A 27343-nucleotide genomic window follows, 5' to 3' on the forward strand; every position below is an offset into this window, starting at 1 on the left:
CTAGTTTAACACAGACTACAGTACAAATCGTCAATGTACTTCACAATAAATGTGCAGTTTTCATCAAAGCTTTTATCAGAGCCCGTTTGTTTCTACCGAGAAAAACAAAAAGGGAGGAAGATAATTGAATTTGTACTCATTACATTATCTAGGAAGCAAGATGTTTTACGAGAAATGTATACAAATTTCTTTTATACAACAAAATTGATATGCATATATTTTTTTATTACATTCGTCTATTGCTATAATATCTAATAAATACATAGTATATTCCTCGTAAGCAGTGCTCTGCGATAATGAAATTGAATGTATTTGATATTGCCCGTGAATAACACACTAGGGATATAATTTACGGACAAGTCAGTTATAACAACACATTGTTGGAATTACTGAGCGGTCACGCGTCTTAACCGATGATAAATCCCTGTGTTGTCTCAAAGCGACCGACTGGAATCCAAAGATAATTTCGTACAAGCCAACATTAAGTTATTTTGTAACTGGCAAAATGACCATACCGTATCCTGGTTATAATTTCCTTTATAGCCATATTTTAATTATTTGTTTAAGCAGATTTCACGATATTTAATGTAAAAATTCGCTCATGAAACATTGTTTAATTTTGTACATATTTTTACGTTAATTTTCAAAATCGTAAATTACAATTTAAGAAACCAAAAGACCGCCATTTGACTCATCCATAACACAAAAACGGATTTAAATGTTAATTTGAGGCTTCATATTTTAATACTTCTTAAAATATATTTTCATATTATCATATCTTTTTCTTCCAACATAAACGTATAAGAGTTTATTCATTCTGTGTTATTCTATTATTCATTTCTAAGAGAAATCTATGACGTACTAAGCTGAAGCTTGAAACTCCGAACAAATGTTGACAGCCAATGATTAATAACGATCTAACAATACTTACTCCGAGATTACACACCTATTTTTCAACTGATTCCCGGCAATATTTCTCAAAGAAAAAGTCCGTTATTCTATATAGTATGGGAAAATAGATAATGTTTTCTTTACTATATAAAGTAAAATAGATTGCCACAGCAATTAAAATAACAATGGAAGCCATGTAACAATATCCTACTCAGATACTGTTCGGACACATTCGCTAAATAAAGCCCATTAATTGGACAAGACGACGCTGGGTTGGGCCTTCGCCAATGTAATGTATTTGTAGTTGGCTTGAAACTTCATCCAGTTTCAAATAGATATTATTCTAGTACCACATAATAAATTATAGAGATTTGAAACATAAGTTACGAAAATTCAATACACTAGTTGAAATACATAAGCAAGAGACGAGAGAGTTTCACACAGATAATATCACCAGTTATTTTATGCGAAGCCGTATAAATTAGACATATTTAAAGGTTTTAAATGAATATTATTCTTTATTTTTTCTTTCTCTGCCTTCCACTAACCAGTAAAAAACTTCTTAATATCGATAAATTCTAAATAATAAATCAAGCCAAAAAATATGACATTATTTTCCCATAGACCATTTTAATGTAATCAACTTTTATTGAATTTCACAAAGTCTAAGTATTGTCACAAAATTTCAGAATTCTACTACACGAATTTAAAACAAAATTTTTGGTCCTATTCCAAGTGGAATTTTAGGAACGTTATTCTGTAAAATACAACGACTTCTACTTAGGAAAATTGTAAGACTGTTTTAACTAGTTTAAGGCTTACATAAAATACCTATAACTAAACATAATATACTTGTATCTTCTCTCATAGATATTAAAATAAATACATATTAATAATAATGAGAAATTTAATAGTAATATATTTGCTTTTAAAGAATGGATAATTTCTATAGTGTAAAAAAATTTTGTTTAGATTATGATAACATTTTTAAACATGTCAACCAACAGGCATTCCGAGAAAATTTTTGCTACCAGAATAGGGTAGTACGGCTCGACTCGAATGTGCACCATCGACAATAGAGGCATTTAACTTAATGTAATGTGCAGAAACTTACTGCCACAGACAGTTGGCATTCCTGTGTAATGGCTACAAATATACTTTACATAACACGTTCTACAGAGGGATATTTAACAGAAGAGAATTGTATATATTAATCAAACAAAAGTATGTTAATTTTATTGTATTTACATCCAGGTTTTGATCTATTTAATTAATACAAAACAAACAATGCACAGGCCAATTTCAATGCGCATATGTTTAAATATTGATTAGACAGCAGTGGGTGCACAGCATTGCAGACTCATAAAATAGTACGGACTTTTTGGTCTAAAACTATTTATTGCTATAGTTCCAGTTAGGATTAAATGGCACGAGCATGACTTAAACGTTTCATATTGTTCTAAATACAAAGACAGAATATGACACAGACAAATAATGCTTTTTATATAAACTTAGGTTATTTAATAAAATTATAAATTCGATCTATACACGTTGCTTGATGTAATTTAATACATAAACAATAGATTGTGATCGGCTCGTAGAGATCAGTTAATTTATTTTAGTGACCCGACCTCGTAAAGCTCCAAAAATTGGATGCGCTGAGCCTCTGATTTATAGTAGCCAATGTCGGGATTTATGCTATAACAAGAGTTATATTAAACAATGCCTGGCTTGGGATTATAAAACTCCAAATTGAGTTTTAATTTTTTTTTTTTGTTTGAACAAAAATTCTAATATATGCTGTAATTTAAATTAGTACGTAAAACACTCCATAATGTAAAGGATAATTTGATGATATTCCTTGTGAAAAGGTTTTTTTTATGAGATTTATCTTAGTGAAGATTTTTACCTGAACTTGGTGAGCGCGGACCTTTTATGTGTAAAAACATAGGTACGAAAACGTTTTACTATGTGTAAACAAAGATTGGAGTAATATGAGTTTATAACCAACCCAAATTGATGCAGATTTGTGCAGCAGTGAAGTAGCGTCAGCATATGTATCAAAACTAATATAATATACAAAAACAGCATAATAAATATACTTACATACTCAATAACATTATGAAAATTCTCAGTCGCGAAATTCACTTATCTAAAAGCTACATTAATAGATAATAATATAATTAATTAAGATATATATAATGTAGTTCTATATTTAATTTCCATGACAGCATTAATGGAATTAATAGGTAATCATATCAGGAAATATAAGCATTTATATTCTGTCTGTATTCCCGCCATAAATCTGCTCGATAATAATTGTAGCCGCCATTCGAAACACAAGTTACGATATACGACGCAATAGTTTGCTTTGTCATATAATGAAATAATTCCACTATTTGATTTCGACGCTAATATGCTAATTCCCTAATTGATGTTGCTGACAAACATTAATTTATGTACAGGCTTAGCTCATTTGACATTTACAGAAACATTAGAAATTGATTGTAGCTATTAGATAGGATTTTGCTGATACATGTACATATAACGCTCCTGGAATATTTACATAACAGACATTTTTGTGCCGATAATGTTTTTGTAATATTAACGTAGGTACATAGTATTGCTAAGTAGGTAATTGACGTGAAATTATACATTAAGCGATACAAGCTGACAACTTATAATAAGTTCTTATATAGAAAACATATTTTTTGAAAGATATTTCTAGAATAAGAACGTTTACATGAAGTTTGAAAATATTCTACAAATTTTAAATAGCTTACCGTGATATGCTCTTCGCATTCTTTTCAATGTACGGTGCTGCATTTCGCTTGCTGATAATGTTCGTGACGGAATTCTTAACAAGCAGAAGTAGCGAGAAATATCTGAAATTCGATATTTACAGCTATCTTATAAAAATATCTATATGTCGACTACTCTATTAAATATTTTAAGAGTTTAAAAAACACAAATTAATAGTCACGAAAATAAGGTCACATCCAATTTTAACTATGTACCTAATTCCTGAAACGTTTTGAAACGAACCGTCAACCTTTTCTAAATTCGTTTGAAATTGTTTACGTGATGCGACTGCAAAATTATTTGTTAACCTTTTCATAGGAATACACTCTGTGTTCTATATGTAATTCTTACTAACACTCATTTAAAAATATACGAAATGTAATTTTTTTTTAATAATCTTCTTAAGAAAAGAACATTTCAACTCTCTATTTTTGTTCTATTAACCATAAAAATGGTAGCCTGTTATTCTTTATAATAATTATTCATATCTAAATTTGACTAGTGATAGCGAGTGTTTTCAGATAATTTTAAATTTTTACGTCCAAAAATTGTTTATAATACGTAATTTCAAAGAGAAGAACAATTTCTCTTAAAATAAGGTGTGGATCACGATACGGAAAGCTACTCTTATCTTGGAAACGTATTGCGAACTATCGACAGTCTTATTATTCCAATCACGAACCCAGTAGAATTGAAGTCGTCTCAATTCACATCAAAAATAAAAAAGACAAAGACGTATGTGGGATGTATCATATAATTCAAAATAGGATAGGATGCCGTCATCCCACCGAGATCCCGTATCTCAACCGCTGCCCCTTTTCCGAGAGATTACTCGCATCATGGCCTGCCGATGGTAAATAGCTCGGATATCCCTTCTTACATTTATTGGAATACTCATGTAAATAACATAGCTGTAGGATTCTCTCTTCATTCATATGTTGTACTTGACACATTTATATATTTTTTTCGTTATTTGTTAACAACTACCTGTCTTTCAACCAGAACAATTGACAGCTATTTTGTTAATCGGGTTTTACGTATATCTAGCAGGATTCGCGTACACTAAATACATTCAGCATAATGAATGATTCAGCTAAGAGTAGTAAAACTTTACATCCTCAACTTAGCACTGTTTTAACCGTATTTTATAATTAATAGGCAGTAAATAAACCACTATGTTAAAATTTGAAAACTAAAAATATCATTTTTGTAAGTTACTAAAATTATTATAGAAAATGGATTTTTTTGGAATTCATGCCAAATTCTTCTAAGATGTTACATAAATCATGTGCGACTATCAAAAATATTTAATTCATCCTATCTACATGTTTCATAGAAAATATTTAAATGCGTCAAAGATCCGTAACCTCCAGCCGATATTGGACCGATCACACCCTCTTTATCTACACTCGACCCTCACGACGCGTTCAGGAATCATTGCTTTACCCTTTCAATATATATTTTAACAAGTAACGAATGACACGAAATATTAAAAATTAAATACTATAAGTTTTGTTAATATTCCCAAAAACGAAACATTTATCATATAAAAGGACTTTTTACTCGGAATAATTCAAAAGGTTTCGAATTTAATTATTAAATTATCAATGAATACGATAAACGGATTTATATTCATGGAATTTCAAAACGAAAATTCCTTTTTTATATAAAAATATTCATAGGCTATCAGAGCAACCATCATTTTTATCTGAGTTTGTAATTCAATCGCTCAATCACATTTCACTGTCAGTAAAAATTTTCCAACTCACCATTTTTCATGCCCTTAAGCCTGAAGCGATAAATAAAAAAAAAATCTCGTATCGAATGATTCCTTTGCGAGAAACCTTAAATTCTTATATGTATATTTTTAGAGGGAAATACAAAATCACAAAATCATAACCTAGCGTCGTATATTCGTTTTGTAAACGGCTTATTTTATGTCTGTGTCTGACGTTCGGTTAAAATAAGAAAATGTTTGCTCATCGTATATGACACGGGTTGTGTGGCAAATATTAACCAGTTTAACGTGTCTGTTATATAAAACCACGTATATTATTTCTACGTAACAATTAATTTTAAAACTATTTGCACATAATTAAATATATTTAATTTGAGATTTTAATTAATTAAAAATATCAAAGACCCTTTCGAGCTAGATCCCTTTAATCCAGAACAGAAACAGCCATCCCCAATTAGACGAGTTAAATAATTAATTGCTCGGAACACTATTCGTAATTAATTGAATAAGTGAATTTTCACAGAGGCCATTTTAAAGGGATTGCCGTCATATAAACCGTTAGCCTGTTTTATTGGATGTAAGAGATATACTGCATCCACTATTCTACTTACTATCTAAAAATCGGCTTCTCAATAGCGGATGTAATAAATCGACACTACAGTTTGCTTCCTAAGTCACTAGCTCTAAGATAATTTATCCCTAGAACCTAAAGCATTTCTATAATAAAGACATAAAATTTAAAGATCTAAAAGCACTTAAATGTCCAATAATATTTATTATACATTGGATAAATATATAAAAATTTCTGAGCTAGTCCGATACATCTTTCTTATTATAAAATACTTTTACCGACTTCAACTTTATGGATTATGCAAATTAAACGTCCCTTGCTCGATCGTACTATCGTCTGCGCCAACTTTGTAAATGAGATATTTTAACTAAATATTAAAGCTTTTTTAACTTGAATATACGGTTAAGATTTTGATAACTTGGAAACAGCTTGAAACATATCCTGCAGACTAGTTTAAAGACGGTTCCTATGAAATACCAAGCACAGAACGACCATTCATACTCGTTATTAAAGCTACCTCTGTTCACGGCTTTAACATTTCTACGATGTCTGAAAGAATTAGGATCTATAACAAGTTTTTTATAAATCTCTTTCAGCAAAATCATACTTCTACTTTGATACAGAAAGTTTTAATGAGTCCAACCGCGGTCGCTCCACACAACATATGTGCCATGTGATATTGTCAGACATTATATAAACTAAATAAATACGGATTTATTTACTACCTATCGCAACAAGTAATAGTTAATTTTTATTTATAAATATTCTATAACATAAAGTATAGTCAAGCTTGTTAAAATAACTGATTCTTGTCAGTGATCAAACTAAAATATGATCCAATATAAAAGTTTAAATTATTTAATATTTTTTAACAAACAATATTTGCGGCTGGAAACTTACTTAGTGTTACGACGTATTGTAGCTGTGGTATGATCATTCCGCCAGAGGGAGACGGCGTTATAAATTCAATAAGAGCGAAAGAGATAGCCAGGTCCTTTGGTAGGTCATATTGATCTTTCACCCGCCATTTTGGACTGTGCCATTTTCGCTAGAGGCGTCACATATAGACCGAAGCTGAAAAAAGAGGAAAGGTTTTATTCGCCTGTCATTTAATGTTTTAATAATATTATTCTGTGAAAAGGGAACAACACTGATGCAAAATTAGGACTTTTGACGTTGTGCGAACGCTTTTTATGTTCTTTATTTAAATATTATATCGTAGATGGGTGAAAAAGTATCAATTTATTATTGTTATAAAAACGAAATATATTTTAATGCAAAAACTAGTCTAGTAAGAAGGGTCTGAAATCGTTTCTCCAATTAAAAAAGAATAAAAAACGTAAAAAATCTGCAATAAAATAAATCGTATTACTATTTTAAATCACAATAATATACTCATAAATAAAAAAGGTACAGCTAAATAATAAATAAAACAACCACATATAGCTGAACCACAAAAAAGTAATTCTGGACTTTTCCTATTCCCAATATCATACCTACTGACATGCTAACAAATTGATATATGAAAATTGTTTTTTCTGTGAGAGCATCCCCTGTGCATGAATGTTACGTTTATACGCTTGTGTTAATTTAACGTATCAGACTACCACAGTATATTTGTACAGCCCTTAATTCACGTTTGTAAAACTGTTTATCAATTTTGATCATATAAAAACATTGCAAAAGACAACAAAGTGTACTAAAACTGAAAATAAAAGTTTTTGGACTATTGAGAATAATAATAATTTGCATAATTTTAGCTAATAGTTTTTGACGTTTTTCTGTGAAACTTTCAATACAAAATAATAGAAAAAAACACGATTTCTCTACTGCTGTAATAATATATTTAATGTTAACATATTCTTTGATATTAAATAGAATATTAAGCTAAGCAAAGAGTTTAAGAAAAACAGTAGAAGTGATTAATTTTGTTCGTCACAAATAAGATAGTATGGAAAATCGATGTGTTATCGTGGTACTTAATTTAGGGTAAAATATACCAAGGTCAATGAAAACAGAGCTTTATGACAATTTGTATAAGGTTCAAACTTAACAGTTAGCATAATCTGGTAAATTTTCATACAAAAAATCTTTAGGATCTTTAATACACTAGAAATCTGGTTAATTATGACTTTTATTCTATTTGTACTTTAATAATGCATACAATTTTACACAGTTTACTTTCACAGTTCAACCCTATTAAAATATTTTCGTTCAGAAAATATTGATGAAAATTAAAATAACATATGTAAAAATGTTTATACATAATTAAATAAAACTAAATTCTTATTTTAAACAAATAAAATAGTTACCATTATTTATATATAAATAAGACTAGTACAAAAGATAAACTTTAACAAAATACATGAGTAAATACTAAGTACATACATATAAACACTAGGGCTTTGACAAATTTGTAACGCCCACATAATTTTTCCAGTAAGGCTATATAATAAAAAGAATATACATAAAATACATCTTAAATTATCAAAAAATATATATATTTTTTTTAACCGAATCGAGTTTAATACACCACAAAACAGAATGATTGTTGCCTGTTTTATATTCTTTTAGCAGATTACTTTCCGTGACATAAAAAATAAATTATCCCGTCTATAATTGGACGGTGAATTTTACAACGGTCGTAAAATTACCATGGAACAGTGAAAATTGCTTTCCAAATCAACATTTTGGTGTTACATATGTAATTTGATATGTAAGAGATCGCGAATATCACGGAAAGGCAATAAAGGCGATATGATTCTCCGTCTGTATCAAGATCTGGCGGAAGTTCGGAAGTGTTAACGAGCGAAGCAGAGCATTCGTAACATCTGTCCACAGTCAGCCGTTTTAATAAAACTCTCTGGTATGCCCTCCGTTTAACAGCACATTGTGCATATTTAGCATTTTACATATAACTCACTCGTTTCTCGAAGATCTTACGAAATTCATATCAGTAATAAATACATAAAAAATATCTTAAAAACATGTTAACTGATTTTATATATAATAGCAATAATAATACTTGCATGTTACGAAAAAAAATCATTTCAAAATTTTCTCATATTTTTAGCACAACAAAAAAAAATTGGATAATTAATTATCGTCACACCGCCCATGACTTGTGCCTTCAACATTACCAACTGTACAAAGTCATTTTCAACTTCCCCTGAACTTGGCAACTGCAAGAATAACTTAACCAACTGTTTATTCTCCAGGATATTAATTCCTTAGTTTTGCATTTCATCTACGTAACTCGTTTGGTTAAATATTAAAATATATTTTGTTTTTTTTTTTTTCATTTCACGTTACTTATTTTATAAAGATCATGGATTATTTATATACGTACTTTAACAGTAAGTTTTATTGTAAGTTATAATACGAGAAATTACTTCCTAACTGGTTAAATGATTCTTCGAAGATATTTCTATTCATATTTTCTGTTTTCGGTACTAGTAGTACTAGTACTATGAGTACAATAAAATTAATAGTCAAAATATGTAGTCATATCGATAATGGTGGTAACAAACAGAGAAAAAGTGATTTTTATGTCTTTGTAATTATATTTATGGTTAAGAAAATTTAAAAACAATATGCAAAAAAATATAGTTCAAGAGAAACACGTTGATATTGCAATATTTTAAATAAATTAACCTTATCATTTTTATGATCCAAAAAGGTAACCAAATTACTTTTTAACTAAAACGCAATGGGCCGTACATATTGCCTTTAACAAAATAACCGTTTAACCTCTAAACTAATCGTTTAAGTCTTTTCGTTATACGATGTATATGAAGTTAGAATCTTTCTAACTTGATATAATGTTTACTTTATTAAATCAAATATTTTATTTAAAGTTTCACAAAAAGCTAATCAAATACCTAGTAGGTATTCATAGCCGCTATAACGATTTCTGTGTTAAAGGATTATAAGTCGGCCTTATCAACACAAACAATCTCTAAGATACAAAAAATATAAATATAATAAATATGTATAATATGCTTGATTATACACGATCCATGGGAAATTAAATACAGAACGTCTAAAAAGAATATAGTGAAGTACAAAAATCGACCTTATCGCTTGTGAGCGATTTCTTCCAAGTTAGCTTTTTTGTAAAGAACATATACAAGATGAGAAAGATTTAAAAAATATATAAAAAACCCATAAATATATATATCTCTATAAACATCTGTACAAATTAATACGGATCAAATAAAATATATGTTTATTTAATATATACAATCTAATATAAGGATTGATGAGTAACATTTGACGTAGAAAGGTATCTTTGGTGAAAACAGATAGTTTAGGACGAGATCTGAGTGAAATAATAAAAAGTAAATAATATAGTATAAAAACAATAAGCATGAATTATCTAATATATTAGAAAGTGACATGTTAAAATACGTTAGTATATTAGCTTATCAGAGACTGTAAGCGTAATGACATCTACATTGTTCTTTAGTCTTAAATCCACTATTTGGCTATATGATAACAATTTTGTTGAAGTTCGAAAGAAAATGTGCAGAGGGCGTTAGTTTCTGAGCATTTGTAAAGAAGAAGTTTGGTATCTTTATGATAAAAAAATGTTTAAATTATTAAATTTAACTTGAATAAAATTTCATTACTTCTCGTTATATATATGTACATACAGTTTTACATGTCGATGCAAGTGTACTAGCGCCATCTTTACTGAAAGCACAGAACTATCACACCGTCAAAGCCTTCACATTGATAGAACTTTTGTTTAAAGGTAACACTAATTGGCAGGTATTTAGTTAATTTGAACACACGTACACGTTCCACAGCAAATAGCTTTACCACTGGTTACACAAGAAACCTACTTCCAAATTAAACATGATAATTATCAAAGAATAACTGTGTGTATTAATTTTGGTTATTTTATATTACTTCAAGCATTTCACTTTTGGTATCCATAACGTTAGAGCTCACACCATCAACTGTTGACATTGAATAAACCATCTCAGTCTCAATGTCTGAATCACTTTTCCCTGTTGGCGGGAACTATGCACTTTCGTCATCTGTCCCTTTCAGTCCTTTAAAATAAATATATATTTGTCTCACTCCAGTCGATTAACGTAGAACCATTACAGTGAGAACAAAAAAGGGTCCCCTTTGAGTCAAATTGTAATATATCATCGTCCTGACGTTATGAGCTTAGGGTCTTCTGTAAAATAGTTTGCTTTTGTCCCAAACAGCAAAATTTATTGGGTAACGGTTGCAGTATTTGTAACAGACAATCTCAACTCCAGCTTTGACAGAACAAAACAAAACGCTTAGATTTCTTACAAATGTTTTATCTCAATAAATAGAGACAGTAAACATGAACTTGCCTATTTATTCTGTACACAATGTAATGGATAGGATATGGTGAGGAGATTGTAGAGTTAACATAACTTTAAGACTGAGAATAATGAGACATTATTCGCTTTCGAAGTTATTAGCAAACAAAATTGCCATAGTTTTATGGATAAAATTCATTACATTTCATCAAGTATAATAAAGGTAAAGGTAAGCCGCGTATGGTTTTGAATCACACGACCGAGACTCATTTATCACTTCATAACAAAAGATCAGCCAAGCAGCTGACTGTTGAACGAAGCCAATAAAAACTATACAACATCGAGCGATTATTTTTTTAAGGTTCGGTGCGCATGTTACTTACATTTTTTTATTTATATTTTTATTATAATTATGATTAAAAATCAGAGATATTTCACTCATACATTTATAAATAAATCTTTAAATATTTATTACATAGATAATAATTTATAGGAATTAAGGTGTTTTTAATGAATATAACTAACTAAACTATAATTGAATTAAATTGCCGTCTATAATATCTAAGAGCACATGAATTAATTATATTTTTACATAAACTTGACAGCATTTTAGCACTGCAACACTGATATTTTAAGTGGAAGAAAAAACAGATAGAGGCAAACTGTTTCAATCCGTAACTGAAACACAAATTAGAGTTATTGGTACGAAATAATACACACTACTCAAAACAAAAGTTTAACTGATAGCTGCTATATCTTATAATAAAAAAAACTATTAAAGTTTTTAGGTGTATTTTCGTTAGGTATATAAACATTCGGTTTTTTTTTCGTGGTCACTAGTATTATTAATTTCGGGTTTATAAAATAATAAATCCCAACGCATTGGAAACAATTAAAAAGCATTACCCTTTAGTCAAAATAGTCAAATCAAATACCCAATCACAATACGTCAATAATTTGATATACATATATCTTAATGGGTTCAAAGCTAGTAAGTAGGTAGGTTAACTACATCTAGACCATCTTGCGTAAGAAGTTGTGGTCACGTTAATTGAAATTACCCAAATTGTTAGAAATATGTATGTTTTTATATGGAAAGAAAAGATATACAAAATATAGCAGTTGAAAGGCATGTATCTTAAAGTAACGAATTGTTTTATTTTGAATTTAATTATAAATGTAAACATAATATATCCAGATTTACATAATTATATTTTAATTAAGATAAAAAAAAACGTTATTTACTTTTTTTGACACAATTTTAGAAAATTTGAGTAACGTTATTAATTTATCTTTATCATATATTAATAGTATATTTAGGAAATGTATTTAAATTTACTTGCAGTAGTATAAAATATGTGTGAAAGCTTAGAAGCTGCTTTGGGTGCACATGTTAAAGATGTATTATTACTATCAAAAATCATCCAGAAATAACATAATTTACTAACATCTTTCCTTTTAAAGGCGTTCATTATCATCATTCATCCCACTTAAAAATACAGTAGCTGATAGACTTCCAAGTCGTTTAACATTATCTTATACAAGGAGTACTGACCAGAATTTTAGCTACCGATATATTTTAACCTATTATCTTGCATTTGTTTCCTATCAGAGACCCGGTATGTCCACGTTATCGTAGGCACACAAAGAAATCAGGCAAGTCTATGTGGCACACAAACGAACAAAGTCATTACCAAATTAACGACATTCAGGTGAACAAAAAAGTATTTTGTAAACAAATCTATAACTGTGCGGTCGCCTTGTTGCTCGGAGATTATTTATCAGTGAATAATAAACGGACGTTAATTAAAAGAAGTGTCTTTAACGTTTAAAGTAAAATGTCCTCAAGCTCCCATTCTCCACCCCCAAGTGATCGGTCAGACGAAGATTCTAAGGACTCAATTTCATCTGAATACGCTGAAACAAGTCAAATACACAACACCAGCCATATAACATTGGCACAAAAAAGTTTTTACAGAGTTAACTCTTTAACGTCACACGGCGTTGAAGATATACTTTCTGAAGGCAATAGCTACAACACTCAAGAGAATACCTATCCGGATTGTAAAACCGAAGTGCTTTCGTCAATCTCAAATCCCTTCGTTCCAGATTATAATTCTAGAGATTCAACAGGATTTAGTATCCATGACATACTTGGCCTTCAACAAGCCTACAATGTGGCCAACGCTCAAGACGAGTTAGAATCCCGATACGAGTATCAAATACCGAACTATGACAATATAAGTAATAGTTCTCAAAATAATTATGGTGAAGAGAGAATTTCTGACCATATGATACCAAAGAGCGCAGATATTTTCAACGTAACCGAATCAGAAATTCGAAATGAAGTTGTGTTTCAAAGGAATTACTCAAATAACGAAACTATTTCTTGTCACCAAAGAAGTGATTTGGACAATGATGTTGTAAACAATGCTGAAAGGGAAGAAAGCGATATTAACGAATCTAGTTTTCCCGGACAGGTATCACCTTAAAATTTATATTGTAGACTTTATTTTTTAAGCATTAAAGGCGACTTTTGCTATTAACACACTAAAATTACTGTCGTCAAACTGATTTACCGCAAAATAACCGGAATCATAATGACAATTTAATATTGTTATAGATAGTGACTATTTAGATGCAACCTTAATTTTCTTTATTACTTTATCATATACAGTCTACATGAAAGGTTGTCTACAGTTAAATTCATTTGGAATTTCGTGTGGTATTTCAGAATTCTTCTTGGTGTGAAAAAAACTCGCTGATTAGTAGTCAAGTCATCAGTACAGCCTCTTCTATATCTAACGGTAAAATCCCTATTTATTTACAAATGAAATTAATGTAATACAATTTTGTGTATAGACTTATAATAACTTTTTATGTTTCTTAAATAAAAAAATATTTATTTATTTACAGATATGTCTACCGATTCATCATCATATCCAAAAGGTTTTACAAAACGAGCACGCACTGCTTACACAAGTTCCCAACTTGTAGAATTGGAAAATGAGTTTCATCAAAATCGATACTTGTGTCGTCCTAGGAGAATAGAATTGGCCAATTATTTGCAGCTTTCGGAACGCCAAATCAAAATATGGTTTCAAAATAGGAGGATGAAATACAAGAAAGATAATAAACACAATAAACCAAGCTCGTCCGTAGACGATAACAGTCCTACAACAAGTTCTAAGGAAATGTCTCCAACTCAGGATCATAAATTGAGCCACAGTCGTGGCTGCGGAGGTCATGATAGACATAGACGTTTACTTAACGAAAGCCATGCAACTCATCATAAAATGTATCTTCCAACCAACGAAACTATACCAAGACCTCCCGATTATTCTTCAATTAGTCCGATTAAATCAGTTGTTAAACCTGGTTCTCAGAGCACTATAGAATTGCCAGCATATACACCTAACTTATCTTACTCGTCCTACTACACAGGAGCAAGCCGGAGCGGTTACTCACCGATATCTGAGGTTTATCGATACAACAGCGATGAATCATTGCAGCAAACTTCTCACACATTGTCGTTATTACAATCGGATAGTTACGTACCTAATGGGATGAATCTAAAACTCGCCGAAGACATGACTCGATGCCCAACTGGATCTCCATATTATAACACGCTTTCAAACGGAGTGGTTATGCATATTCCAACTACAGATGCATATGGTTACGCCAGCACTATTCCCGCTCTTTCAGCATCTGCTTTCGAAGATAATACCGTTCACACAAGATCAAGCATATCTCAAGATCCTTACTTTGCTTATTTATCATCAGCAGAGACGTCTAATCAACAAACCTCTTCGACAGCTAACAAGTTTTCTTCGTACATTTCACTCTAAGACTATTTTTAAATATTTTTTTGAATTTTTTTATTTATGTGTAAATTTGTTTTAGTTAAATATTAAGTACAATATGTAACACGTGTTGTAAAAAAAAAAAAAACTAATAATATTTTGCGTAATATTATTTATTAATCTCAAATGAAGTATTTTTTCAAATTGTCTCATATTAAAATAGTATACGGAATTAAATAGGACTAAAATTACATAAGTTCTTTCACTTGCAAATTCTTTTCTTAAATACCGTTTTACACAACAAGTGCTAACGACAGACATTATAAACAGGTTGTTAATTGCTGTCATAAATTAAATAATATGAATATTCGATAAGAAATAGAATATAAGTACATAATGGAGTTTATATATTAAATTTATAGAAAACTGGGAATATTCTAAACAACAATAAAAACTAAGCTGAGAATTTAAAATGTTTAAATGAAGTCATCCAAAATATCTGTTAAGCTCACTGGTGATATCGGTTCGTACATAACTATGTTGCCATGGACTCCGTCATTCAGAACTGTTGTTTTATTATCATCACATAAGGGTTGGCTCCATGATACATCTTTAGACAAATAATCATTTATAACATGAACTAAATCACTCATCACTCTGTCATTTAAGGTGACGTATCCATGCTCATCCGTATTCTTATTGATTTGTGATTCGATATATGTAAGTCTATCACCCGTCATCTCAGAGGAATCTTCTGAAGACGGGGAATCAGATTCGTAATCTTTGTCTTTCTTATCGGTCAAACGGCGACGATTTTGGAACCAAACCTTTATGGATTTTTCACTGACTTGCAATTTTTTCATTAACATTAATCTTTCGTCGCGATTTATATAAGGCTTCTTCTGAAATATTGCTTCCAAAGCAATAATTTGTTCTGTTGTGAATATAGTTCGCTTTCTCTTCTTTTTCATATTAACTTTCAATGAGTTATGTTTGTCTGGAAAATTAAAAAAAATCGTTATGGTCGCTGAAAAAGTGCTGATTGTATTTAATCTAAATATAAATACTCACTTGAATTATAGTAGAGTTGTTTCCTCGTCTCAACTTTACAGATAGTTGGTTGGACATACGATATATTAAGTAGCATATTATTTGTATTCTGAAAATTCTGAAAAATAGGTTTTGGTTTTAGTAATTAAATTTTGCAAATAATTTAAAAAACGACATTTTATTTATAGCTATTAATGAGGGTAATTAATTTTAAAATTACCTTATTTGGAATGTGGTTATGAACATATTTCATCTTCTTATCCTTAAACGTGCAAGCATATTGAGATGTCGAACTATTAGCTACCATCTGCTTCGGCCACAAATTAACATTATTCTGTAAAAATAATAAGTTCTTTAGTGTTAAATACGTGTGTATTTACTGCCAAAACATACATTAATACACTTACATCCTTAATCACAACCAATGGTTTCTGAGAAGTATGATCGTTGCTGCCAAACTGTGGTATTGTAGATTTAACCTGCAAGTTAAAAACTGTGTTATAAATTTGTTTTTATTTCACTAATGCTAGCATAAGATAAATCTGTATTCACACTTACATATTCCCCAACGGTATTGTAATATTCTAAAATACTGCTCGTTGCAATATTCTCACATGAGTCTGTAAAACTGTTAAAAACTGCCATATTATTTTCTGCTAGTGTAATGTTCAACTTTACCCTTAAAGGCTTTACATGAAAATGATATACTTTGACATTATTCAAGCCTTTATATAGTTGAAGGTCATTAGGAACATCTCCTGGATTAATCCTTTACCTTATTGAGCCCATTCCTCATTAACAAATGAGTGCTGGTTGCATTGTTATGTTGTTTACATTTATATTTACAGTTACATAATAATTTATTGGTCATCTTATTTTTTTTATAATTATTATTCTGTCAATAATCTGTTGTTTACAAAACAACCTAATACTTAACGACAATCTTGGTCGTAATTTAATTTTTTTCTCATGATACATTTTCAATATAAATGAAAATGTATCTTATATATTTTGTTTAACCTTTATTTCTTTCGTTTTGGATTCTTGATCCGCTAAATTACAGGAGGATTTCAATTGAAATATCTAACTGAAACAGGTTCAAAATTTAAAATGAATGTTTCTCAGATCGCGTTTTCAACTTTTTCTATTTCGTGGGTACTTATTAAATTCCGCTCATATCAGGAGTAGCCAGCGTCATAAGTTACTTGTACTCCACACAAAGCGTGCGACTTTAATTAAAATTGATTTGATTTCACTAATTTTAGTTTTTAATATGTTTCACAACGTTTTAATGACTACATTGACTCCAGTCTCTAATAAAAATGAGGTATTTATTTTTCTAAATGCTTTAAGAAAACAATTGACTATTTCTCAATATGAAAGTATAATTAAGTGGAGTAACTATTTTAATAATATTATTATTACTTCAGATAAATTGCTGGGAAAATCAACCGTTTACCACAGTTTGGCCAGAATCGGAACAATATAGGCCATCAAGAGGTAAAGCTTTGTTCAAAACTTTTGTGTACCCTTTTTGATTTTTATTTTAGAAGTTTTTTAATATTGCTTGCGATATGTAAAATAGTATTATGATGCATCTATTGCATTTGTTTTTTCTAATTAACGGGATGTTATATTGATAATATAAAAATATTATTGAGTCCAACCATAACTGTCACTAGATTTTTTTTTAACGACTTATTTTTAAAAAGCTTTGTTCTCTTTGCAGATTCACATGTTACAAGAACTATCAAAAAGAAGAGCAAGCGTAACAGAACCGCTTACACAACAGAACAGCTGAAAATGTTGGAAAGAACTTTCTCACGATCAAAATACATCGATGCAGAACGTCGCAAGGAACTTGCGGAATGTTTAAATATTGGCGAAAAATGCGTTAAAGTGTGGTTCCAGAATAGAAGGATGAAGGAAAAGAAGGAATCATCATTGTCGAGTGATTCGTCAAGTGAATCTTGTGCTGCGGAATCCATTACCCCTCCTCCGGAGAGAATAAACGGAATAGAAAGTGAATATAACTGTCCAGCCCTTAATTATAACCCAAGCCAACAGATCCCCAATTATGGATATTACCAAGAAAACCTTGCTTCGGAACCTCAAACATCGTATTATCCACAGGAGACATCATATCCTAACTATCTTCCTTCATACACAAGTGATTATTTCAGAAATGATATCAATGTATATCCCACCCAGTACTATCCTTATACTGTGCCTGAATACAACTACACACACATGGAACATGTTGATCAGAAACAGGAAACAGGTAATAGCTGGTCAGATACTGCGTTCGATTTGAATTTCCTTTAAATTTTTTAAAATATCTTGTAAGTATAACTTGGGAACCAATTATAAATTACTTTATATGTAATTACGTAAGTTTATTACATGGCGTTTCAATTAGTGGTTGTTACGTTAGTACGCTACTCAGTGAATTATTTATAATGATCTTTAATATAGTTTTTAATGATTTCGTTTTTAATTATAAGAAATTATTTTTACTTAACATAATTATAAGTTAATATATTTTCTATTATTATTTTTTCTTAATGCTTGACAAATTATTATTCGTGTTATTTTCTACCTGTACAAATTCCTTTGCTGTTTTCTAAGACATTTTATATCCTGTTAGAAGAAATGTAATTATTTTATAATGTGTTTTTATTTTTTCATTTCATAGTTTACATATATAATTTATATCATAAGCTAGGTGCACATGTATATTATAGTGGAATAAATAAATAATTAAAAATTTTATTAAACAATATCCGTTGTTTTTTTTATTGATCATAATTAAAAATAATATAAACAAAATAAATAGATCTTCGTGAATAATAAATTATTCAAAATTATTACTAAATGGCATAGTCAATAAATATTTTGATGGTATAGTTGATACATTGTAAGGTATATAAGGGGACATTTCCTGTGTATTATTAATTTTACAATTACATTTGCACTGATCTTTCGGAAGATTCTGTTTGAGTGGCAAATATCTGTTATCATAGGCCATCATTTGCGACGGATTTATTATGTTGGGTACCACAGACAATGTGTTCACAGGTCTCCAAACAATGTTACCTGGTGCAGATGGATGTTGGATTAATGGATTTACCCGAAATGCCGCATAGCTTTGATCGTTTGGTATTTGATAATAATACTGTTGGCAAACTTCTGGATTTGAAGAAGATTTTAATTTATAGTCCATAGGGTTTCTGTCTTTCGCTTTTATATTTTTTAACTTCTGGTTCACTGGCATATTCCTTGTTGGTAATTTTGTTCCACATATATTTTTTCGTAACAAGTTGACATTTGTAGTGCCATTTATGTGGGTCGGTTCGGCTTTAATAAGGTTCGATTGTAATATTTTCACGTTTTCCAAATTCCTCCCTTCAATACTCTGCTTTTCATGAACTGATTTAGAAAATTCCTTAGAACAATTTATAACATTGCTGGAACTGCTATCCGTTTTATCTGGACATACTAATATTGGTTTCAATTGATATGACAAATGGCCAGAATGGGATTGGTAATTAAAAGTTTTGACGTCCATCTTGTCATCAATAAGATTTCCATTAATTTTGCTTTGTCCCTCACCGACTAGGTCCTTAATAAGAGACTCCTTCTTCTCTTTCATTCTTCGATTTTGAAACCAAAACTTTACAGTCCTCTCGGGAATGTTTAATACACTAGCAATCGCTCTTCGACTACCACTTTCGATATATGGAAATTTTTGAAATTGTTTTTCCAAATATTTAATTTGATCAGTTGTGAATGCACTACGAAATCTTCGAGTTTTCTTCTCGTGATAACGTGTCGATAAACCCTGTAACAATATATTTAGTATTATCGCCGTTCATCAACAATATATAAGTATATTGAATAAAAAACTTATTATGAAATACATTTTCTATCGTTCGAAAATAAATAACTCATTTACAAGTTTTTATGAAGTAATAATAAATAGTGGAGGCCCGAATACTGATGAAAAAACTTTATGTCGGAGTAAATTATTATGTTAAACAGTAAATTTTATGTCTACTATCAAAATATTGCTTTTGTTGCTTTATGTAACCTAACTTTTCTTTCTATAAATATACAAAACTTACAATTACCTGTACATCCTCACGTGGAACTGTAGCTGGTTTGTCATTTGTCTTCAACTGCCTCTCATTAGCCAATTGCTTTAAAACTGAATATTTCATTTTAATTATTCACTGAATTAGAATCACTAAACAAATTTTACTCCCAGTACTTACAACGAAATGCGACTAAGAACTTATAAATAATTATAACGTTTATATAAGCATCATTTCGAAACATTAATAAATTGCCACCAAATGACTTAGTTGTGGACTTATCATTAATTAATTGTTTGAAGTAATAACGATTAATTAATTTATCATATCATATCATATCAAATATTGGAATACTCATTATAAATAATTTAATTAATATACTCCTACATTAAATATTCCATTCAAGTGTTTGATTCCATGTTTACAGTTGGTTTTAATATGGTCTTAGAAGAGTCAAACCGACAGAAAACCTCATTAGTTATCTTTGTGACACAGATTTTTGTAAATAAATTTGTTTTCTTTACTTTACTTGGCTTCAAATAACAACGTTTTATTATAATAATCCATCATTATTATACATTTTTATTAGCTTGTTGTGTGCTTTTATAATAATTAGTTCAGATAATTACGTTATTTTAAAATAAACTGCATTCATAAACGCACAAAAATTGTCTGTTTGAATTTAAAATAATTAGAGCTTTAATTAATTAAAGTTTTTATATTTTCTGTTTTATTTATTCATGATACATACGTCGAAGCTATGTGTTCCTATTAAATATACTCTTATTAAAAGTAGATATCGTTCTAGTTTAATTGGCGTAGAATAAAGATAAGAGTAATTAAAATAAGGGCACGTGAGATAACATAATTATATGATGCGATAGAAATAACTGTAGCTTAATAGCGTTAGCTGTGACACCTCAGTAAAATTTAACAAGTATAATTATTTGATATTATATAAAAAAATTTTCATTATCAGTAATAAATCATCATATTATGTAATATAAATGAAGTTTATATTAGATTATTTTAAGGAGGCTTTTATTTTTTTTTTTAATGATGACGTCACGTAAGTATTTAAAATGAGGTTTCATATACAAGCGGCCCTTGGAAAACATCATGAAGAATATATTAAAAAAAAAATAACCAGATTATAGAAACAGCTCAATGACGTCTGTAATACCAAGAGTATTGTTTGAACGTTCCCACCCCTTAAAATATCTATTCACTGCTTTCTTGAAAAACCCTATAGCGTAGTCCATTTGGAAAATCTAGGCAAGAGTTTATTCTATAGCGCGAACGTTCCCGAGTGGAAATTCCTCTAAAACAGCACTGTCCGCGACCAATGAACAGCTAAGCTGTGAGGTCGAATTCCCTATCCATAGCGAGTGGTGTTATTATAAAAGTGGCCTATGGCATCAAGTCAAATAGCCCTTGGAACATATCCCATCAAATAGGCGGCAGAATACACATAGAGAAGCCAGATCTCTCCAGAGACTTAAGGGTTTAATACTGTCTGTCCGTCTGTGTATGTAATCTTCAACAATTCTCACATCTCGTTTTTGAACTGTGTCAAAAAGTCTTATTGGGTACGCAAGTGCACCTGCCCAGAGATGAAAACAGTAGATATTACATTTGAGGTTAGCCGGCGATTTATACAGCAATTATATTTTTGCACCGGCGTGCAGTTCGGCCTCGCTCGCTCGTTCAGAGCACCAAGTTTCTTGAAGCTCAACCTGGCCTTAACAAGTAAGTGACTCCGGGATCGAAAGTCGCTAGAGATTTCGATACGAAAAATCCCAATTCTCTTGGAGGTGGTTAAGGAGACCCCCGAACCTGTGGCTCCACAGTGAATCAGGTTTCTGGATTTTTAATTACTTCATGTGCGGTTTTGCGTGAATCAAAATTCAAGATTCTAAATGCGATGTTTTAAGTCACCATTTATACGCTAATTAGCTATTATTTAATTAACTAATATAGATTTTGAGTATTTTTATTATTTAATCTTAGATCAGACAGGAAATATTCGATAAACTTTGTTGTTATAGTTTTATACAATATTATTTTTTGTTTCCCACTTAAATAGCCTAGTAGTTTAAATCAGTTATTTTATATCTATCCTATTCACTGTTGTTGTCTAATGTTTACTGTTTCTATAATTTAAATGAAAACATTGATTCAAATTTTCCTATGAAAAACGGTTTACAAACCCATTTCTGTGAAATAAGATATTGATTTACCTATTTTATGAACAAATTACAACATATATATCGGATTTTATTACAAATTCATTATTTTAAAGACAGGACGCCACCCTCGCTGACGTCTCTAATGTCACTTGTTTCAGTAAGTTCCAGATATTTTAAAATGAAACTTCAATTCTTCTAAATGTTCTTGTATTTCTCGAAGGTTCTTTATGCTCCGCACTCGCTGAACTCTGCAGTCCGCTGTCGTGCGTCCAGACGTCATATTTAAACCAGAATTCAAACATAGTTCTATTCTCTTTGATTTCGTTTTACTTTTAACAATAGTAACGACGACCAATAAGGTGTTATAATAATTGGTGCCAGTTATTTCCATGTTGCATCCGTCATTGAAGCTGCTTGCGCCGATATATATATTATTACAGTTATAAATTACATTTAATTTTTTTATTATGCTTAACTTATTCTACCTACGTACTAAAAACTTAACCAAAAAGAATACAACTTTACATATTAATTGTAATTATATTAATTATTAAAATAATAAAAAATATTTTATCTTATAAAATCACAACCTTACACTGCTATTATGTATTTTTAACATATTAATGTATATTAAATAAATGAAAGATAATTAATACAGAAGGGAATTAGAGAAGAAACATATTTATTTCTCTCGTTTATCTACGCGTTTAATAAATTATTATCACTTTTATCATAAGCATCATAACTTGCAGTTTACTTAATTAAATGTAGATTAAAAAATTTGAGTCCATATTTTTAGGAAATATTTTATTGAATAAAATAAGATAATAGCCATAAATTAGACATAATAGCAACTTATAAAATTACAAAGTAATATTTTCAAAGTTCTTCGTCCATATGAATGCTGCGGATCCAAGATAAATCCCAATTGGGACCATTAAAGCCATCTTTACCAGCGTCGTTTGTACTACTCTCTGACTGAGGCACCGAATCTTGGGTCGTTTCTTTGGAATCGATCAATTCAATTTTATTGTTATTATACCCTTGCATTTGCACGTTCATTTCTGGTTCTTTAATATCGAAATTCTCGACTATATCAGAATTATTCTCAACCATATACGTGGGATATGTATTAAGAACCGATTCAGGAATACTATTAACTAATTGGACTTCATTAGTCGGCATCGTCAGAGGAGTTGATGTTACTGGATACTGTTCAATGTAAATATTACTTCTGCCGTATAAGTTTTGGGGATATTGGCCATACATGATCATCTGTCCAGGATAATCTTGGTGATCGGGTAGCTCTGTAGTGCTTGAGGCTTCAGTGTCCTCAAGACTCTCAGCTCTATCTTTCTTTTCCTTCATCCTTCTATTCTGGAACCAAATCTTAATAGTGCGTTCGTTTAAATTCAATATCTCAGACAGTTCGATGCGACGGCTGCGGTCTAGATATCTGTTCCTTGTATACTCGTTTTCTAGTTCCATCATTTGAGAACTAGTGAATGCTGTGCGAATACGTTTCGGTTTCTTTACACCACCACTTAACGGTTTATTCCCGTTCAGTGGCCTAGATACTAAACGATTGCTGCTGTTGGTTGAGTTACTCCAAGAATTCATAGTCCCAATAGTTCCACGAGGACCCAAAAACATAACTCCTGGATTAGGATGAGCAGTTTGTGATGGTTCGTATCTAAATTCTTGCCCATAAACTGGATTTGGTGGACAAGTGTTTATATAATTTGGATTATAAGTCATAGGGCCGTTGCAAGAATTTACATGAGTACTTGGAATATCAGGTGCATTATAAAAAGCACTAGTGTTGTTATAATTAATTTGATTTACTTTATATTGCTGTGGCTCTCCTGTTATAAAATTCTGTAAAAAAAAATGTAATATATTAGGTTTATTTTATTATTATATAGAAGATTGCTCCAAGAAAGTCTTTTTTTTTAAATATTATATGATTATTCAAATGAATTACCGTCTCGTTCCGGGGTTGCAGATTGCTGGTTGATAGCCACTGGTCATCACTGGCATTAGTTGGACTGAAAACTGGCTGAGCTGCATTCGAAATTGATGTTGAGACTGACATTTCGAAAATATTCTTAGCAAATTAATAAATCAGGAATTGTTCCTTTGCAGTGTAAGTTGAGAAGGTTCAATTACTTTTAATTGCTTTGGTTAAAAATTTTCCCTTATATATACCCCTACTACTCACTACCTTTAATTAGATTAAGGTTTACTATAGCCGAGGTGACCATATTAGTTAATTAGGTGTTGTTATTTAGGAGGTTTTGATTTTAAGTACAAGTTTATACGATTGCAGTTTAATTTTAGAAATGTGTCAGATTATTTAAAATTATATAAATTGCATTTATATTATTTGCTCTTCTAAATTAAAAATCATTATACTTAATTCATGTTTTGCGCACATTTACTTATGGATACATCTTGACATTACTTATTCCAAATATATAGTATATGTTTATATAAATTTGAGTTACTTAATCTTCTTTTATTCAAGACATTTCGATCAAAATTTGATTTTATGATAGAGTATCCTAGATAGTTGTGAAATTTTTATGAATTTGAAAAATTGTAATTAATTTTAAGGTTATTTTTAAATCTGTTCATACGTATATATTTATTACAATATTTTGAATGAGTCTAATAGGAAGAGTATTTACGAGATAGCTTATATTTATTGTCTTATGTTTAATAATTTTTTTAATTACTTATTTGTGTAAATATTATATTGGTTAGTTCAGCACAAAATTTTTAATTTATCTGCACCAAAAAAAAATATATAAGAATTTATATACAACATTTAACGATCAATAATGTAATGTCATAAAGAATCTTTTTACTCTAATAGATGTTAAGTGTTATGTCGCAAATGATAATTTATCTATCGTTTTCATAATTATATAATTAGCCATGTTGCGGGATGCGCTCAGCTTCCAAATTTACGTCTACGAAATCTTATCAATAAGTTTATTATGTGATACAGCAATAATCTCCTGTAAATCTACTTTTCCTCCCAATGCTTCGTGAACACAGTTTTCTTTTCCTCAGCGCCCTCTAGCTACATGCTTTCAAAATATCAAGCAACCTTTCAAAGTAAAATGAGTTTAGGTTCTGTCATGAACAATAAATTACATGAATCTTCATTCATAAGCTACAAATATAGAAATCCCTTTCTATTTAACGTATTTATTAAACATAATAAAATATATTTACTTATTCTACTTTACAATGAATTTAAAACTAATTCGTGAGTGTAGGTAGTGCCCTGGGCCTACAAGATGGCGCCAGAAGTAATGATGATAACGAATCTGAAGGTCTGTTGTGCTTAAGGATAATGTTCTTACTTTATAAAGTAAGCGATTGTTAAAATAATATAAGTGCTTTCCTTTATCACCACTCCATAAAACAGTAATGAATTTATGTACTCAACATAATTTATTCAAAATTTATAACAAATTGGAACAAAGTTAAATATTTCAGTTAGGAACTAAGTAGGTACATATCAAGAGGTAAAGACCAAATAAGACAATACAATACAAGACTGTGACCCACAATGTCAAGCTTTTTATTATGTGAGATTATTACCATTTTTTTTAATTTTTTTCACTCTAGCAACACATATTTTTTTTATTTAATCTATTTCATGTACAAACATGATTATAACATGAAGTCCAGAATTTGATAAATAAATCCTCAAGCTCATAACAATAAAATGTTCTATGAAATCTCCATTCTCTTAGAATGATACACAAACCATATTATACCCGAGACACATTGAAATCATTGCTAAGGCAACAGTTGACGAATGTGGAATATTTCGGCAAAGTACTTTTACTGTGGCCTATGCTTGAGTTTGCTTATATTGAATAAACGTGAGTTGAATGGTGAGATAGGGTTGTCAGGTGCTCTAATAATATAAATAAAATATTCAATTTAATTTACACTATATAAGAAAATATTTGTTATACTAATACGAATAGTAGGTAAATTTTTGGAGGCGGAGCTAACTCTAAGTAAAGGGTGTCAGAGTAGCTGTCAATCAGGATCAGTGAAGAGAACTCATTTGAATATTTTGTTATTCCACTCCTGTTTTGTTATTTACCATTTTTCTATTTGTTTGTATGTTCTTAATTGTTTTGTTTACGTCTTTATTTAAATCTATTGTTCTTTTATTGTTTTTGAAATGTGATAAATATTTAAGAATTAAATATTTCATTGAGTCAATGTAAATATGTTGACAATATTTGGTGCAAAATATTTTAATAAATAATATATTTTTGTTATATATACAACTTTACTTATATTATTAATTCTTATCCATAGTTTGTTTAAGATGGTTAGGATATCTAACGTCATTGGTACTTTCCATACATTACCTATTATATCGGGAAACGTAAAACAGAAATAGCAATTGGGAATAGTTTATTTTTCCTTTTTTACATATCTACACATAAGAAATCAAGACAATTTAAATTAAAGAAATTTGCAGTCTTGTAAAACGCTTAGCAACTCGTAAATCTTTTCAACGCCTCACAAAGGCATAAGGTTTTAACTCAATAAAAAAATATTAATGGCGCATGCAAAAACGTCGTCGAGAAACATTTAACAAGTTAAAAAAATAATTTGCTTCAATTGCAAGTATCAAGCATGGGATTTATTACAAATATTTTATTCAGAAATTGCGTAAAGGATAGAATTTCATATATATCACTTAAAAGACGAAATAATTTAATTATCTGTTTTATATGAACGAAATAGTGAATATATTATTTTATATATATTTTAATATATAAAATATAACGATTATTAAAAGTGTTTGTACAACCCTATCCGCTGGCACGACGTAGATCATCAATCATGCCGGGAAGA

The 27343-nt window shown here is 30.0% G+C and overlaps 4 protein-coding genes across 4 annotated transcripts; 2 read left to right on the forward strand and 2 right to left on the reverse strand.

Annotated features, from left to right (window-relative positions):
• The first annotated feature begins 13080 nt into the window (after nucleotides 1-13080).
• LOC116769032 (NK1 transcription factor-related protein 1-like) lies at nucleotides 13081-15156 on the forward strand. The gene is made up of 3 exons (XM_032660008.2): nucleotides 13081-13788; nucleotides 14043-14115; nucleotides 14225-15156. Exons 1-3 carry the CDS (start codon nucleotides 13147-13149, stop codon nucleotides 15154-15156), a joined length of 1647 nt encoding a protein of 548 aa, XP_032515899.2. The 5' UTR covers nucleotides 13081-13146.
• A 2200-nt stretch (nucleotides 15157-17356) lies between these two features.
• On the forward strand, nucleotides 17357-18916 carry LOC116769119 (segmentation protein fushi tarazu-like). The gene is made up of 3 exons (XM_032660134.2): nucleotides 17357-17488; nucleotides 17592-17661; nucleotides 17891-18916. The coding sequence occupies exons 1-3, from the start codon at nucleotides 17435-17437 to the stop codon at nucleotides 18484-18486; spliced, it is 720 nt and encodes a 239-aa protein (XP_032516025.1). The 5' UTR covers nucleotides 17357-17434; the 3' UTR covers nucleotides 18487-18916.
• Nucleotides 18757-20381, reverse strand: LOC116769167 (homeobox protein ceh-8-like). The gene is made up of 3 exons (XM_032660194.2): nucleotides 20292-20381; nucleotides 19076-20002; nucleotides 18757-18801 (listed from the first exon to the last, which is right to left on the reverse strand). Exons 1-3 carry the CDS (start codon nucleotides 20379-20381, stop codon nucleotides 18757-18759), a joined length of 1062 nt encoding a protein of 353 aa, XP_032516085.2.
• Nucleotides 20382-23264: 2883 nt separating this feature from the next.
• On the reverse strand, nucleotides 23265-24317 carry LOC116769059 (homeobox protein Hox-D3-like). The gene has a single exon (XM_032660035.2). It carries the CDS (start codon nucleotides 24200-24202, stop codon nucleotides 23324-23326), a length of 879 nt encoding a protein of 292 aa, XP_032515926.2. The 5' UTR covers nucleotides 24203-24317; the 3' UTR covers nucleotides 23265-23323.
• Between the last annotated feature and the right edge of the window lie 3026 nt (nucleotides 24318-27343).

The sequence above is a fragment of the Danaus plexippus genome, chromosome 5 (genome assembly GCF_018135715.1).
Source record: "Danaus plexippus chromosome 5, MEX_DaPlex, whole genome shotgun sequence".
Lineage (NCBI taxonomy): Eukaryota > Metazoa > Arthropoda > Insecta > Lepidoptera > Nymphalidae > Danaus > Danaus plexippus.

What these genes read in the sequence shown, in the direction of transcription:
- LOC116769032 (XM_032660008.2), top strand. Translation starts at nt 13,147, where the DNA reads ATGTCCTCAAGCTCCCATTCTCCACCCCCAAGTGATCGGTCAGACGAA. An exon ending in AATCTAGTTTTCCCGGACAG is followed by an intron (nt 13,789 to 14,042) that starts GTATCACCTTAA and finishes GTGGTATTTCAG; the next exon opens with AATTCTTCTTGGTGTGAAAA. An exon ending in AGCCTCTTCTATATCTAACG is followed by an intron (nt 14,116 to 14,224) that starts GTAAAATCCCTA and finishes ATTTATTTACAG; the next exon opens with ATATGTCTACCGATTCATCA.
- LOC116769119 (XM_032660134.2), top strand. Translation starts at nt 17,435, where the DNA reads ATGTTTCACAACGTTTTAATGACTACATTGACTCCAGTCTCTAATAAA. An exon ending in CAGTCTCTAATAAAAATGAG is followed by an intron (nt 17,489 to 17,591) that starts GTATTTATTTTT and finishes TTATTACTTCAG; the next exon opens with ATAAATTGCTGGGAAAATCA. An exon ending in ACAATATAGGCCATCAAGAG is followed by an intron (nt 17,662 to 17,890) that starts GTAAAGCTTTGT and finishes TTCTCTTTGCAG; the next exon opens with ATTCACATGTTACAAGAACT.
- LOC116769167 (XM_032660194.2), bottom strand. Translation starts at nt 20,381, where the DNA reads ATGAAATATTCAGTTTTAAAGCAATTGGCTAATGAGAGGCAGTTGAAG. An exon ending in TTCCACGTGAGGATGTACAG is followed by an intron (nt 20,003 to 20,291) that starts GTAATTGTAAGT and finishes ATATTGTTACAG; the next exon opens with GGTTTATCGACACGTTATCA. An exon ending in CCCCTTATATACCTTACAAT is followed by an intron (nt 18,802 to 19,075) that starts GTATCAACTATA and finishes TTCTTCTAACAG; the next exon opens with GATATAAAATGTCTTAGAAA.
- LOC116769059 (XM_032660035.2), bottom strand. Translation starts at nt 24,202, where the DNA reads ATGACTTATAATCCAAATTATATAAACACTTGTCCACCAAATCCAGTT.